At 39.1% G+C, this 15,587-nt stretch overlaps 1 protein-coding gene and 1 pseudogene across 3 annotated transcripts in view; one reads left to right on the top strand and one right to left on the bottom strand.

The window, feature by feature from the left end:
* Positions 1–15,587, bottom strand: part of LOC134615929 (NACHT, LRR and PYD domains-containing protein 14-like) — an 851,239-nt pseudogene that overhangs the window by 317,754 nt on the left and 517,898 nt on the right.
* The window catches only part of LOC134615993 (leucine-rich repeat-containing G-protein coupled receptor 5-like), a 46,163-nt gene that overhangs the window by 22,639 nt on the left and 7,937 nt on the right, over positions 1–15,587 (top strand). For 2 of the 3 annotated variants that reach the window (XM_063460740.1, XM_063460739.1), the window contains exons 5-16: positions 287–502; positions 1,792–1,863; positions 6,125–6,193; positions 6,518–6,589; positions 7,075–7,146; positions 9,288–9,356; positions 11,893–11,964; positions 12,223–12,288; positions 13,092–13,163; positions 14,044–14,115; positions 14,532–14,657; positions 15,049–15,191. In XM_063460740.1, the coding sequence (XP_063316810.1) occupies positions 287–502; positions 1,792–1,863; positions 6,125–6,193; positions 6,518–6,589; positions 7,075–7,146; positions 9,288–9,356; positions 11,893–11,964; positions 12,223–12,288; positions 13,092–13,163; positions 14,044–14,115; positions 14,532–14,657; positions 15,049–15,191 (1,121 nt within the window). The remainder of the gene's footprint in view (positions 1–286; positions 503–1,791; positions 1,864–6,124; positions 6,194–6,517; positions 6,590–7,074; positions 7,147–9,287; positions 9,357–11,892; positions 11,965–12,222; positions 12,289–13,091; positions 13,164–14,043; positions 14,116–14,531; positions 14,658–15,048; positions 15,192–15,587) is intronic. The other variant, XM_063460741.1, reaches the window with a different exon arrangement.

Genomic DNA, 15,587 nt, shown 5'->3' with positions numbered 1-15,587 from the left:
CTGGATCACCTGTTGAGAAAGAAAAAAGAGAAAACAAGCAAAAAAAAGAGAGCAATATAATAAACAACATCATCGCGATGATCTATGTGAATATAACAGTAAATACTAAATATTGAATATTATTGTGCAGCACATAAGATCGACAGCGCACAGTGTGCTTTGAGGTAGGAGCCAAAAAGGGTGTAGTTTGTGTGTGTAAAACTTAATAAATGCATTTACATATATATGTACACATAACTGTTTGCTTGAATGTACACTTAAAATCAGTGTGTATGTCTCTTCATAGCCGACTGGACGCCAATCATATCTCTAGTGTTCCCGCTGGCTGTTTCTCTGGCCTGCGTTCACTCCGTCACCTCTGGCTGGATGATAACTCTCTGAGGGAGGTCCCAGTGGAGGCTCTGGGCGAACTCCCTGCCCTGCAGGCCATGACACTTGCCCTCAACCACATCAGCCACATCCCCGACCATGCCTTCAGCAAGCTGGGCCGCCTGGTGGTGCTGTATGTATACACAACTTGGGTTATCCAGAGCAAACAAATAGAGTAGAATAGAGTAGAACACCTTATGTGACACTAGGGTTCCATTGTAGATGGGGGGAATGTGTACAGGACCGTCTTGGAGGACCAGTTAATTAATGGTGTTGGTAGTAGATTTGCTGTTAAACTAGGCTGGTTACCAAAGAAAGGAGCTGGCTAAATTTGGTTTATTGATGAGTAAATCCAACAGTGGTTGTCCATAGCAAACATACAAACATACCTAACATTAGATTTAGGTAGATAGTTTATTAGTAGGCTATCTTACTCAGTTATTCTGTTATAATTGAGACATTTTTTAGCATAGATCCAGTAGCTGTAATCTCAGAAACTGATTTCTGAGATTTGTATATAAACATTAAGAATCTGTAGCAAAAGGGAGAAAATGATTTTTCATGGTCAAAGTTTCATGGTCGAATGGATTTCATTTATTTCCTGCTTGTAGTCTGATTTTTATTTACCAATCAAGTTTAAGTCAGGCAAACACTCTGTTAGGAGTTAAAAAGGAGAATCTCATTTACCAAAATGAAATCTTGAAACAACAAAATCACAACAACGGTCACCTTGAGGCTGTTGTTGTTGTAATTTGGTGCTGTATAACCACTGACTACCATCTTACAACAATTTAAGGTCCTCTCATCCTTAAATTGTTGCTAAAAATTAGATTTAATTTTTTTATTTTTTTTTAAAAATGTATCTATATATTTTAAAGTTGAAAATTTTGTAAATGAGTTAAATGATAAATAAAAATTCATTCTTTGCCCATATATCTGCTTCAGATTCAGAAAAATGGTTGTGTGTGGTGTAATTTAATTTAAACTCGTTTCAAAAAGCTTAACTTAAGTTAACTGACCTTAAAACATCAGGATTTAAATCAGATCTATTCTTCATATGCAGGCTTACAGAAACTCTTTTCCACTTTTTGGGTAGTGTTTTTGTTTTTATCTGTGTGTGTGTGTTTTTGTTAGGAGCATTAAGTTCAACCATGGAAGCGCCTGTCCCCGTCCGTCTGTATTAGCTCCTTAATAACATGCAAGCTCTCTGTTTGTGTGATGGCATTCAGCGCGGCAGCATTGAAGTCTGCTGTCATTCCTTTTGTCCAATCGGTTTGAAGCTAATTTGCATGAAATTACCAAAAGAAAAAAACCTTCTTGAGAGACTCCTGGGCCCCTTTGAAAAAACGCACACACACGCACACACACACAGTCTTTGTCTGCTTCATTAGTCCATCAGTCTCTCGCTCTCTCTCTCCACAGGCATCTCAACAACAATAGGATCGTTTCCATGGGACCGAACTGCTTCCACGGACTCCACAGTTTGGAGACGCTGTGAGTTTCTGTGTGTGCGCTCGTGTGAGTGCGTGTGAGCAGGAGTTGGAGCAGTCAGGGTTGAGTTGGGGTCAGGGTGAAGGGTTAGGAGATGAGAGAGAGCCTTAATTTTTACATTTGTAGAGGATCCTTAATGGGATTTATGTTCAAAGAACCTGCACTGATTTGGAGGAATCTTTTTTCTTTCTTTTCAAGAGTTTCATCTTTAGCCTACCTTAGCACAAAGATATAAGGAAACAAAGAGAAAGTACCAGCAAAGCTCCAGAGAACGCCTTAAAGAGCAATGTTAGCACTGCTCTTTAGCGTACATATTTTATTTTGATGTGGTAAGGCAAGCTATGGTAAGACTGTAAAACTGCCGACAGTTCAGATCTGTGGCTTTGAAGAGAATAAACAGCTTGATGATCTTTTTTTGATAAGTTGGAGCCCACATCTTGCTGGTGCAAATTATATCGAATAGTTTGAAAATTATGCCCTCCATCCCTGCATTTATTACAGTTTGCAAAGGCATTCAGTGGGCTGGACTGGATTACCTATAAGGCAAATTCTGACTATCAGGAGATAGTTTGAGATCCCTGCAGTAAGTAATAAATAAACGTTAAACGAAGAAAAAAAACAATTGATAAATCTGATACATTTATTTTTTTATGTTGTTTTCTGTCATATATGTATATTCAGGCTCAATGTATATAATGGCACTTTACAGTGGCCCTGTGAGATCAACTGCACTGCAACACCAGCAAATAGAAAAAGGCCATATTTTTTTGAGATTTTTGTTCAACTTAGTAAACAATCCAAATTATAGACACCAAGGAGACAGGTCAGTCAGACTGATGGAAAAAATAAAGAATCTGGAGCTTTCAGATAAACAAAAAGATCCACACAATGGAAAAACATCAATTTTCTTTCCTTTATCCAACTCAGGGTCATTGGAGGGCTCAAGAAACTCAAGAGCAAGAACTGATGATGATGACAAAGATTGAGGGAGAAACTCAATAAAGACCATGAGCAGGGTGGGAAAAGAACAAAGGAAGGAAGTAAAAACATGAAAGGCTGCTGACTTTCAAAATAAAGGCAGAAATTAACTAATACAGGGAGGAAGACTAAAAATAGGCTGTAAAACCCTCACCTTTATCACAGAAGTTAGACGCTTTATTTTAGATTTATATTCTATTTTGTCATAAACATATTTTTTACAACCAACTTGTCCAAGATCAAAACATCTATTTGTGTCATTTGTAGGTATATTATTAATATACAGTACAGTTTACCGATGGCTAGCAGCATCACGAGCTCCACATACAGCTGATTTTAAAAGATCTAAAAAATGGCGCGTGCTTGAACAGAAACACATGTGGGAATTTTCTGAGAAATGCTCGCTCTTAAAATGATCATCAATCTTATTTGAACCATTTGCAATCCAAGCCAGTACACGTGTGGCGCTTTATGGAGAGATACCAGTTGTTTCTGCCGTCACCAGTAAGTATTTTTCATGGAAATATTAAATGGAGACAGAGCAGATTAACCTGTGTGTGTGTGTGTTTATGTTGTGTGTGTGCGTATAATCTGAGGAATGTGTGTGTGGATAGAAATGTTTCTGTTTTCTCAGTCAACCAGAGAAGCAGGTTTAAACACACAAACATACACGGACTTCATTTGGAAATACTTCTGTGTGCGCTTAGCTGGCTCTGTGTGTGGCCTGGGCTGTATGCTAATCATAATTACTATTCATGCACACACACACTCATGGGCAGCATGTGTTTGTGTGTGTATGTGTGTTGGGAGGCTGTGTACCTGTATGATGAGCAATAATAAACCAGAGCAGAGACTCGTGTTCATCTGAAGCTACAAACACAGACAGAGAGGGACCAGGAAAACGGATATGAGAGCAGAAAAAAAATTAATGCAACCAAGCTCTGCTCAGACCTAAAGGAAAACACATCCGGCTTTTAGAAAAACATTCTTTTGCTAACGTCACTGTCTAGTTGTGCTCTGTGTTTCATGTAGGCCTCCTCCCTTTTGGCCAAATTAAGATTTTCTGGTTCCAGTAAGTGACGGAAACAGTGGTGAACAGAAGACCAAAATCCAGCTCTCAAAACATCTCCACACAAACCTTTGAGACTGTCTGTGGGTAACATGATCCAACCCACAAAAATAAAAACCACCATGCTGACTGACACCTGACAGTCAAGATAATGAGCCATAGCATGTTCTTAATTATTTTCAGTAGAGAAAGTAATATATGTCAATGAAAACCAAGTCTTAAGGGATCAGTCGGGTTTATTTCAACCTACTGTATTTCCCATTCATTGGGTCTGCCTTTGAACTCTTCTAGTTCACTGGCTAAGGTTTATCACTCTATGTGCAGAGCTGACCATTCCCACTGTAAAGGTGTTTATCCAAGAGTCAACCATTCCAGTACAGACTATCTAAAAATGATAATATCCAAAGCTTGTGTCGAGCATGGCTGATGTTCCCAACCCAGATTTGATAATGGTCGTCCATCCATCCATCCATTTTTTTCCCATTTATTCACTGGGTTGGAACTTATCCCAGTAGAGCAGCAGATGTCCAAATCTTGAGCTGACTTTCATTAACAAAATTAGAGTTAGCCTTAATGCCTATGATGACTCATAACCTCTCACAGGATTTTTAGCACAGCCTTTAGTCCCAGTTTTGACCGATCATATCCCAGATTAATATTTCCAACGTAATCGTTCATGCCCCTGATGTTACACTTCAAAACATCGAGAGTTAACATTACAAATTTGACTCAATATTTCCTGTTTAAAGGATAAATAGATTAGCATACTAAGTGTAGCAAGCGTTAGCAAGGCTGGGGTTAATAATGCTAACTGATGTGCATCTATGACGCTATAAATCAAAGTACGAAGTAATAAAAGAAAACACTTTTTACATGGACATGGAAGACTATTATTATTCGGAGGCAGAATTTAAGCTAAAATGATATTTAATTACTATTTACTATTTAATGTAACACATTATTTGCTTAACTTCAAGGCAAAGGTTTATTAGTTTTCCTATCTCTGTAAATACATTCATTACAAAAAAAACGAATCAAAATCATTACATCAAAACTAAAATAATCTATGAGAGACAGAAACAAGAAGGCTTGATACAAACCCACCCACAAATCCAAAAATCCTAACCTGATTGTAGATGTCTGAAAAATCTCTCGTTCAATCACAAACGTCCAAGCTCCATCAATAATAACCTTGGAAAACAGAAAGCATACCAGTTATTGTTGTTCCTGATCATCCCCTGGACACACACATGTACTCACACACTCAGAACCAGACGGAAGCAATTTCAATTTAATGGTATTTTTCACAATGTGGCAGCTTCATTCCACACACAGTGGATTTGTGTGTATAATAGCCACCTGCATCCCAGAGATGGATGAGAGGACCTAATTGAAGCCATGTGTGGACTTGAAGAATGCTCTAGTCTCTGCTGGTGATGAAAGAAAAGAGCAAAAGAGGGAGGCACAGTTAAATGTTTCTTTAATAAACTCAAAAGACGGGGAAAAAAAAGATTAAGCTAAACATCAAACTTGAAACACAAACATTTACATGAAACACTTTTCTAATCTAAAGCTGACATTCCCACAGCTTCTTAAAAACTGCTTTTTTGTAATAGAACTAACATAATTCCCAGTGTAGAGCTGGTTTTCTAAATGTGAAGCAGTTACCAGTTTGGAGATGAAATTTCCAGTTTAGACTATTGGTGTGACTTTGGTGCTATTTGCTTCCCAACATTCCTTGTTTAAAGCATATTATTCCCCAAGTGCAGGTGTTTACCATGCTATATTCCCAATCTGAAGGTTATCATTAAGAGTACAGAGTTATATATAAAGTGTATATACTTCTATATACTTTACACTATACTCTCAATTTGAGATTTATCAATACTAATATGGGATTTATGTTCAAATCGAGAGTCCACAATTCTCAGTACAGAGATTGTATTTCTAGCCTAGACTTTGCCATTGCCAGTATAACTGGTGCTTCCTGCTACTGGTGACCAATCCAATTATTTTTCTAATTGAAACAAACATTTTTCTAATTTATAAACATTTTATTGTCAGAAGTATTACAGAAATATTAGTTTTCTTCTTTACTGATGTGAAAAGTAATTAATTCAACAAAGTTCAGCAGAACTTTTTAGCACCTTGGCATTTACACACCAGGGGGCGCTACAGAAGAAGCTACTTAAGGAAATCTCTCTTTTTCTTCCTCAGAGATTTGAACTACAACAGCCTGATGGAGTTTCCCACAGCCATACGATCACTCAGCCACCTCAAGGAGCTGTGAGTCTCAACCGACTGATTGAAAAAGGCATCTGTTTATCCACAGCAGACATGGCTAGCTCAGGTTCTCCAGTTTAGCAAACGTTAGCATATGAGGCAAGATGTGGACAGCATCTTATGCTTGACTGTTTACATATTTGATGAAAAAGAAAAAAGGACAAAATCAATAAAAAATTTTCCCTAAAAGTTAGTTCAATCAATCACGACTGTCATCAAAACAACGAGAAGGGCGAGGGAAGCGTCCCAGTAATCATGATGAAATGAATGAAGGAACTTTTATAATAACACATGGTGGAAACTAATTTCCTTTATCTTCCCGTTTAGCGGATTCCATAGCAACAACATCCAGTCTATCCCGGAGCACGCCTTCACTGGGAACCCTTTACTGAACACCATGTAGGTACAACTAATAACAGATTCAACAGATTGCAATATTTTTTACTTCCTGGTTCCAAAATTAATGAGGATAAAATCAATAATCTGCTAAATTCATCTATTATTTATTATATCCTCAAGACAGTGACAGTCATGGATGATGATCCTTCTTCTTACTCCGTCGTCACCTTGATAAACACTTTGCTGATGAGTTCTGTTGAACTAAACATGATGTTTATGGTCGGTGATAATTATTAGTGATAATAATTTTTTTTTAAAAGATCATGAAACATGTTTTATTATGCTTTAGGGTGGGGCATGCAGAGCCCCTCGGTTTCTCAGTTCGATCCACTGTCGTATGAGAAATCAAAAAGCTACAATAGCATGGTGGCTGTCTCCATGTTTATATGCAGCATCTTAAGTAATTTTGCTAACCTCTGTTTAACACTTGTTAGCTTCTCACTGCAGCCTGAGATGAAAAACGTTTTTTTGTGGACTTTTTCCAGATTTTTCTATGACAACCCAATTCACTCTGTCGGACGCTCGGCCTTCCAGAACCTACCAGAGCTTCGCATGCTGTGAGAAACACTCAAATTCAACACACAAATAACACAGCACAGCACTTTTATAGATTTAACTAAACCTGTTAAGTGCTTCAGTATGTTTTGGGACTTTTCTGCCTGACAAACAATAGAATAGAGACATTTTTACTTCTGCCTAATCAAGATCAGAGACATAAATAAGTCTCAAAGCAATGAGTCAGTTACAACTACTGAATCTTTTCTAAATATTCTTGAATCCCAATTTAGATTGAACTGTAAGGAGGCAGACAAATACCACATTCACCTTCACACCAGAAACTCCTTCCAGCCATTCAAAGAGGAGGCTGGCATAACATAAACTCCTCGAACTTTATGAACCGATAATATTCATAAAGGTCCAAATTATCATTTCTAGACAAACAGGCGTAAACTAAAAGTGAAACTGATATCAAGGAGCAATTTTTTAAACATGTCTACATAAATATTGGAACTTTCTGCCATTCATAGAAGTCAATAAAAGGAGCAAGGAATTTCACCCCCAAAAAACAAACAAGAAAACAACAGGTATTTTAGACATCTGTCCAAAACATCTGCAAAACTACATTTATATTGTTACTTATTAGGCAAAAACAAACTGAATTCCCAATTTTATACCCAAATTTAAGCCAACACACTGCACTTGAAAGCATAACAGTCAACAAATTAAAATATATATTTTTTCTTTTCAGGAATGCAAGTAAAGTATTTAAAGTATTTAAATATTTAAGCAAGTATTTAAAAATTACCAAGCTTGTTCATACTGGCTGATTAACAGATTAAAGAAACATAAAACATGATTTCAGTAATTACCAATACTGTTCATTTAGGATAGCTATGGCATATCCTTACATTGGGTGGTGCGCTAATAAATTTATTAATCACTGTATATCTTCTGCTCAAGTGATGGATGTTCATTAAACATGAATAAAGTTCCAGATAAGATGAGTCTATGTGCAATAATGCCCATGACCCAAATTTCTGTCTAACAATCTTGTCATAGATATGTATATTATCAGTATTACATAATTTCTGCTCTGGATTTCCAGTCAACACGTTAAGCATGTGAGATAGTTGTTTCTTTTTTATTTCTTTCAACACGGCACCTGAAGACATTTTGCTGGACCCTTCATGCAGCATCACAAGTCCTTAAGTTATCTTTATTTCAGGAAACCAAATTACATTTTTCTGATTTTGTTTTAGGAATATATAATTAGTAAAATCTTTCAAAACCAAGCTGTAAATGCACCCCATTCAAGCTCCAAGACCAGTTTCAGTAGTGCCACAGAGATATACTCTGAAGGTTCAGCGTGGCAGCAGCTATTACAAAGTTAGCCAACTCTTGTAGGACCATCTGCACCTCAAGGATGATCAAAATGCCCTCTGGCCTGTCACAGGCCCTTAGTATGATAGAGGTATCTTCCATTGCCTCAGAAGTTTCAGCTCTGCATCAAAGCAAAATGGCATGAAAACATAAGATGCTGGACCAAAATGTCTTACATCTGGATGGCATAAAGCAGTAGCTGTGGAGTCAAAGAGATGTCCATCTGTCCTTTCCTTCAGCCACTAAAGACAGGTTCAGTGGTTTCCAATGAACATGTCCATAAACTGAGTTTAAATACCATCCAAAGCAATGGCCAACTGTAGCAGAAGGAGAGCACCAAGACTGAAAGGCAAGGTTTACAAGATGGTAGTGAGACATGCTGTGATGATTGGTTTGGAGACGGTGGCACTGAAAAAAAGACAGGAGGCCAAGCTGGTGGTGACAGAACTATTGAAGTGAAGGAGGACATGCAGAGGGTGGTGTGGCTGAGGAGGATGGGGGGTTTGGGTGAGAGTGGGTTAAGTGATTCCCTGTGGTGACCCCTGAAGGGAGCAGCTGAAAGAAGAAGAAGCAGCATTGATAAACTGAAGTCGAAGCTTCTGTCTTTGAACCTCACAGATCCGCCCCATGACGGATCCAAGTGTTGACAGCTTTAGATGAGAAATATCAAGTAATCGCTGAGCATATATGACGTGCAGATTCAACCTCCCTGTTGCCCTTTTGTTCAGTGCAGATGTTAATTACGCAAATAATGAAACGCAGTAAATCATTTTCTGCTTCTCTTAGCTTAAACGCTCTTTCCGTGTCCAACTCTCAGATCTCTGAATGGAGCTGCAGATCTCACTGAGTTTCCAGATCTGACGGGAACCAAAAGCCTGGAGAGCCTGTAAGTGACACACACACACACACACACACACACACACACAGGAATGTTTCATATCCGAGTGTGTTTCTGAGAGCTGAACACCCCAAATCACACTGCTGTTATTAATACGCAGCAATTATTATTCTATCTGACAGACTGTAACTTTATTTTTCTGCAGCTCAGCGTGAAATTAAAACCCTTCTTTCTCGTTGTTGTGACCCACTTTTCCGTGTCACAATAAACACCTTGGCTGTGTTTATTTTCTTGTATTTTTCCATTTAAGCTCATTTCTGAAAGTAGTGTGTATTTAACAGTAACCTCACGCTGAACCAGTAGGTGGAAATAAAAAGTCCAACCAAACAAACCGTCCCACATTCTTCCATTTGACCCTCTCCAGTGTTAACCCCCCTCTCCAACATCCTGTTTCATCCTGTGAATCCAAATTTTGCACGTAGCTGCTTTTCTTTAATCAGACTTTTCCATATTGATGATTTATTTTTCATATAATGAGCTTGGACCGCTCACCGTATTACTCATTACTGTACTGGCTTCATTTCAGCCATGTGGATGAGGGAGTCATTCCACCTTAATGCAACTTCAAAGCACCTCAACACATGGCTGTAAAGTGTAATGCACTGTGGACGCCCCTGGACACATCACAATGTTTCTACATGCTATTTAACAAGCATATACAGTTTATTTTACACAATTTACAATACAATATACCCAAACATGTTGTGTACTAACCTGTTTCCAAAAAAAAAACAAGACTACAATAAATTGAAAATGGTTCAAAGACAATAACTTAATTTCAGATTTAATCACTTTCTTAAAGGCTTTACAGGCCAAAAGAATCTGTGTTTGGCAGATTGTTTTTTTTTTTGTTGTAACAAACTTTCTAGCAATAAATCTTATAGCACCAGGAAGCCTGTTTATTTCCCTTTTTCCTCTGATGTGGAGCCACATTTTCAAGGAAAATGCATCTGTGGGTTGCCTCCATGAAAAACTCAGATCTTCTTTGCCAATGCCAAACAGCTTATTCTGCTACCGACTCTTGTTTGGTGTCGTTTACTGGATTGGATGAGTGAAGTCTGAAGAAACAATTTGTTCATTAAACAAACAGGTAGCATGTGGAAGAACCATGTGCAGCTACAACAGCCTGGCACCTCCTCGTCATGCTTGTCACGAGCTTGGACACGCACTGCTGAGAGATGACATCCCATTCTTCAACCAGCATTTGCCGCAAGTCGGTCAGTGTGGGTGTGTTGGTCACTCTGACAGGAGCAGCACAGCCAAGCTGATCTCACAAGAGTTCAGTGGGGTTGAGGTCAAGACTGCGGGCAGGTCATTCCATCCTCTCCACTCCCAAATTCTGGAGGTGGTCTCTGATAAACCCCGCTCTGTGGGGGCAAATACTGTCATCTTGGAGTATAGAGTTTGGTCCCAGACTGTGGAGATATGGGATTGCTACAAGTTGCAGAACCTCATCTCAGTGTCTTTCTGCTTTAAGATTGCCTCCAGTGATGACAAACACCTGGAGTACAATAAACTCAAAACAAAAGCCAAAAGCAGAATAAGCTGTTTGTCATTGGCAGAGAAGATTTGTCAATTTTTTCATGGGCGCAAACCACATACTCAACTCTGCTGCTCAACCAACAAATTCATTTTCCTTGCAAGTGTGGCACCATTTAAGGGGAAATAAACAGGTTTTTCAACAGTATAACATTTACTGCCAAGAAGCACTGTCACAATAAAGAAATAATCAACCAAACACAAATTTCCTTACTTCTTGTACCTTATTTAATGTTGAAACTGAAAAATCTAACAGTTTTCCTATTTTTTTTTTTAAACGTCAGGATCACTGCATGAAAAGGCTGAGAAAGTTGTATAATCCTACTTAAAAACAAATGGGAGAACAGAAACACCACCATTTTGTCCAGACTCCTTTAGGATGGACTGAGGTGATGTGGAAAACTGTCCTCTGCACTGACCAATCAGGTTCTTTTTGGGAAATCATGGATGCTGCATGCATCCAAATGAAGACCTTGCTTATTTACGCAAGACCATGCCATGATCCGTGATGGTATTGCAGAGGCATTAGTGCTTGTGGGGGATTCCCAGCGTCTCTTTACGAGAAAGACGTGCATATTTCAGGATAGCAATGCCAAACCACATTCTGCATGTATTCCAGCCCTTTAAAAACATCTGGAACAGTATGAAACTAAATATATGACAAAGGCAGTCCAGAACTATGGAGCAGCTAGCTAACTTGCAACAAGCAAGAACTCTTTTTAAAGAAGGTCGAAGGCATCACACTGTGAAATATTCCCTGGCACATTCTTTTTAAACATGTTGCTGATGATAAATTTGTAATATGAATGTAATATCTGTGGGGGAAAAAAAAGCTTTAAAATTCCAAGTTTTATCTTTTCTGTTGTTTCATTTTCACAAGATTTCCACTTATTAGAAACAGGGCTGTGAATACATAACACATTTTTAATGTACTTCTAAATTGCTCCCGTGGAAAACTAGTTCTGTTTTATCTCTCTGTGTGTAGGACTATCACCGGAGCTCGAATCACCTCATTGCCCAGTTCGGTTTGTGAGCAGTTTCCAAAGCTGCAGCTGCTGTGAGTCCAAACACAACAATTACATCCACATCTCTGCATGTCTCTGAACACTGAACTCAGGCTGAAGGTGGTCCCTGAAGGCCCTGTATATCATCAGGGACTATTCATGTCTGTCCATCGAATCATATCTGCTGTTGCTTCATTTATTTCAGATATTTTTTTAAGTCTTGGCTTGTATGCTGGGAGCTGCTGTGATGTGTTCAGTGTGTATAGGAAATTACGGTGCTGACAGCTTCAACTCACTCTCTCCCTCTGCAGCGATCTCTCCTATAATCAAATCCAGACTCTTCCCAGCTTCTCCGGCTGTGAGAGCATTCGAAAAATGTGAGTTTAATGTTCATTTTACATTTAATTAAACTGTTCTTCTTAATGTTTTATTGCCTTTTTTTGGGAGGGTCGGATATAGCTTATTTTTTGGCCTGTAAAGCCTTTAAGACACAGTTATTAAATCTGAAGTTACCATAACAATCAATAAAGTAGAGACAGCTGTGCATTATGGGAATAATTATCACCCTCATAGTCTATTTCTGACCAATCAGGTCATTCAGGAAACACTTGCTGTAAAACAGATTCTTTAGTGATGTAATGGAAACAGCGATGGCTAATATGTGTGTGTGCATGTATGTCTGTATTTGTGAGGACCGCAGTGAGTTCTGGGCCTTGTGAGGACATTTTGCACAGTGAGAGTTGAGAGTTTGTACAGTTCGAGGCTTCAGATCCAACTTTGCGGCAGGAATAAACACATTTGTAACCTGCTATTATTTAGTCTGTATAGCTAATTTCACCTTGGAGAACAACTGTATTTAACTGACCAACAGATTACCCTGTGGTTAATTGTACTGGCAGACCGTTCATGAAGTCTGTACTTCAGTTTTGGTGAATCACATTGAAGGAATTTATTTTATCTATTAATTAGCAGGTATGTGTGCCTGTGTGAAGCACCCATACAGCTTATCAACCAGACTAGCTGGCATTTCTCCACACACTCCAGCCTTTCCTCCAAACCTTCTCCATAAACCATGTTTCATTTACAGTCCGAGAACTCAGGTTGATGGAGCGGCATGTGAATGCATCATATGAGCGATGGTCCTCTTAAAGATAGAAATACAAACGTGTGTGTTTTTCAGTGATCTGCATCACAATGTGGTAGAAAAACTGGAGGAAAACACATTCGCTGGTCTGCTATCACTACGCTCACTGTAAGCATGCAAACACACACGCGCGCACACACACACACACAGATACACACAGACACACCGCCAATTTAATTGGCCAGCAGATCCTGAGCAGTGATCCCTCTGTAAGTATTTCCAAATGGAAACTCACTAAGTCATCCAGGTGGTCCACTTGTGGATAGGACAGGTTTGATGCTATAGTTTGGAACAAAGACAAGAATCTGCACAGCACTACACCTGATACTACAGCTCATACTAACACTGCACTTAGGACTATTGTAGTTTTGAATATTTGCAGCCTCCAGTACTACAGCATCTCAAACTGAGAAACGAGACATGCCTCTCTTAACATTACTGCTGATTTTATTATGGTATTACAGACGTAAGAGTATTATGTGCACAGTTTCTTTTATTCTGGGATTAGAAACAAAGACCTGCTGTTGCGTAGGCCTGTGGTGCTTTCGCTTTAATCCGAACTAACAGCCTACGCAACAGCAGAGATCAGGTCAGCGTGCAAAGGTTACCAACAGATTAAAGTGGAATAAACAAAACTGGACAAAAAATACAGAGAAGGTTATGTGTCTGCACACAAGGTATTCATAGGCTAAAATACAATCATGAAAAATTCAAAAGAAGATGAAAATCATTGATTTTTTACATATTTCCACAAACCCTGCAGACTGGGTTGACAACCAGAAAAAAAGAACTTTTTCAATCAATAAAAATGTTAAAAAAGTTCTTTCTGTTAAGGAAAAAGCAACTAAATCTCAGGCACCACGGCTGGTATTTAGCAGAACTAACTTCTTGTAGGTTTAACTGACATATTTTTTATTATCATAAATCACTATTTCTAATCACATGACTGCTGGTTTGTTTTCTGACTTCATGTTTTTCTATCCTGCAGTGATTTGTCCTGGAATCGACTGTCATCGGTGAAGCCAAACTCGTTCTCTGCTCTCCCTGCTCTCACCAAACTGTGAGTTCTTTATCCGTCAGAACATTGGTTAGTAGTTTTGAAACCATTTTTTAAAAATTCCTTTTTTAAAAATTAGATAGCGTAGTAGTGGAGAGTGGACAGGAAAGCAGGGAGAGGAAGTAGACAAAGAAGCGCAGCACAGGTCGGACGCAAACCCGTGAGCTGAACGGGTGCCTGGAAAACCATTTTTGATTGAAAAGTTGAGGAAGCACGTTAAAACAGCTGCTAAATTTTCAGCAAATATGTTCAGCTGCCCTTAAATATATCATTTTAAGTTGAAGATTTGTGGTTTGTGTGAGATTTTAACCTATAGATGCCCAGGAGACGGGAAAATGGCCTGTTTTCCTTAAATTTATCTGAATTAGTTATAGAATATGATTAACTGGTTTCCACACTGGTTTCCTCTGTTTTTGCAGTGACTTGTCATCCAATCAGCTTTCTTCTCTGCCTCTGAGTGGCCTGCAGAGTTTGACTCACCTGCGTCTGGCTGGAAACGAGCAGCTGATGGAACTAATAGCCCAAGAGGATCTGCCTCGAGTCAGGTGGGCATTCACTCATAAACAAAGGAAGACATATTTGTATTAAGAGACGTCCACGTACCACCAGACTGTGATGCAGGACCTCCAACATGGTTATCAGGAAGCAGACTTATCCACAAGTCTGTCCTGCAATGCAAACACTGCTGATGTGATTTAGGAAAAGGTTTGAATTAACAGCCACTTTGCTGCTGATTAACTCCTGTAGTGTTTAGATGTCACACACACGCAGATTCACACACTCACTCACACACACAGTGTAATCTGTCTCGTCCATCTCTGATGGAAAGCATCTAAAGGGACATTCCACTGAACAGCAGGTGCAATAAAATGAATTTATTTGAGCCATGTTTGGACAGATAGAGGTGTTTATCACTGTGTGTCTGTGTGTGCTCAGGGTGATGGAGCTTCCCTACGCCTTCCAGTGCTGTGCCTTCATCTCCTGTGAGCGGAGAGGTGGAGGTGCAGGAGGTTTGTCCTGGGAGAGAGAGGAAGCAAGAGACTCAGCTGGAAGAGATGCAGCTATCCTTTCCAGCCAAGGTGAACCCCAACACACAATGGAAGTTTTCACCTGAGGAACCAAATGATTGCATACACCAACCAGGCATAACATCATAACTACTGACAGGTGACATGAATTATACTGATATCGCTTAATCATGGCAAGTGAACATGCCGTCTTCAAATTTTATGCGACCTCACAACTTACAGGTGTTAAAGGATGCTGCTAAAATCTTGGTGCCAGATACCTCAGCACATCTTCCATCAGCCTTGATGGTCAGGGTGGTTTTGACAGCAATAGGGGGACAGATGTTATGTTATGCCTGATCAGTGTATTAATAAGAGGTAGACATAACTACTCGCTGGTTTGTGGGCTCCACATTTTAAGCCTCTGCTTTAGCTTTAACTTCATGGAGACGGCTGTCCGCCTCTTTA

The sequence above is a fragment of the Pelmatolapia mariae genome, linkage group LG17 (genome assembly GCF_036321145.2).
Source record: "Pelmatolapia mariae isolate MD_Pm_ZW linkage group LG17, Pm_UMD_F_2, whole genome shotgun sequence".
In the NCBI taxonomy this organism is placed as follows: domain Eukaryota; kingdom Metazoa; phylum Chordata; class Actinopteri; order Cichliformes; family Cichlidae; genus Pelmatolapia; species Pelmatolapia mariae.
This window is presented reverse-complemented; position numbering and strand designations above follow the sequence as displayed.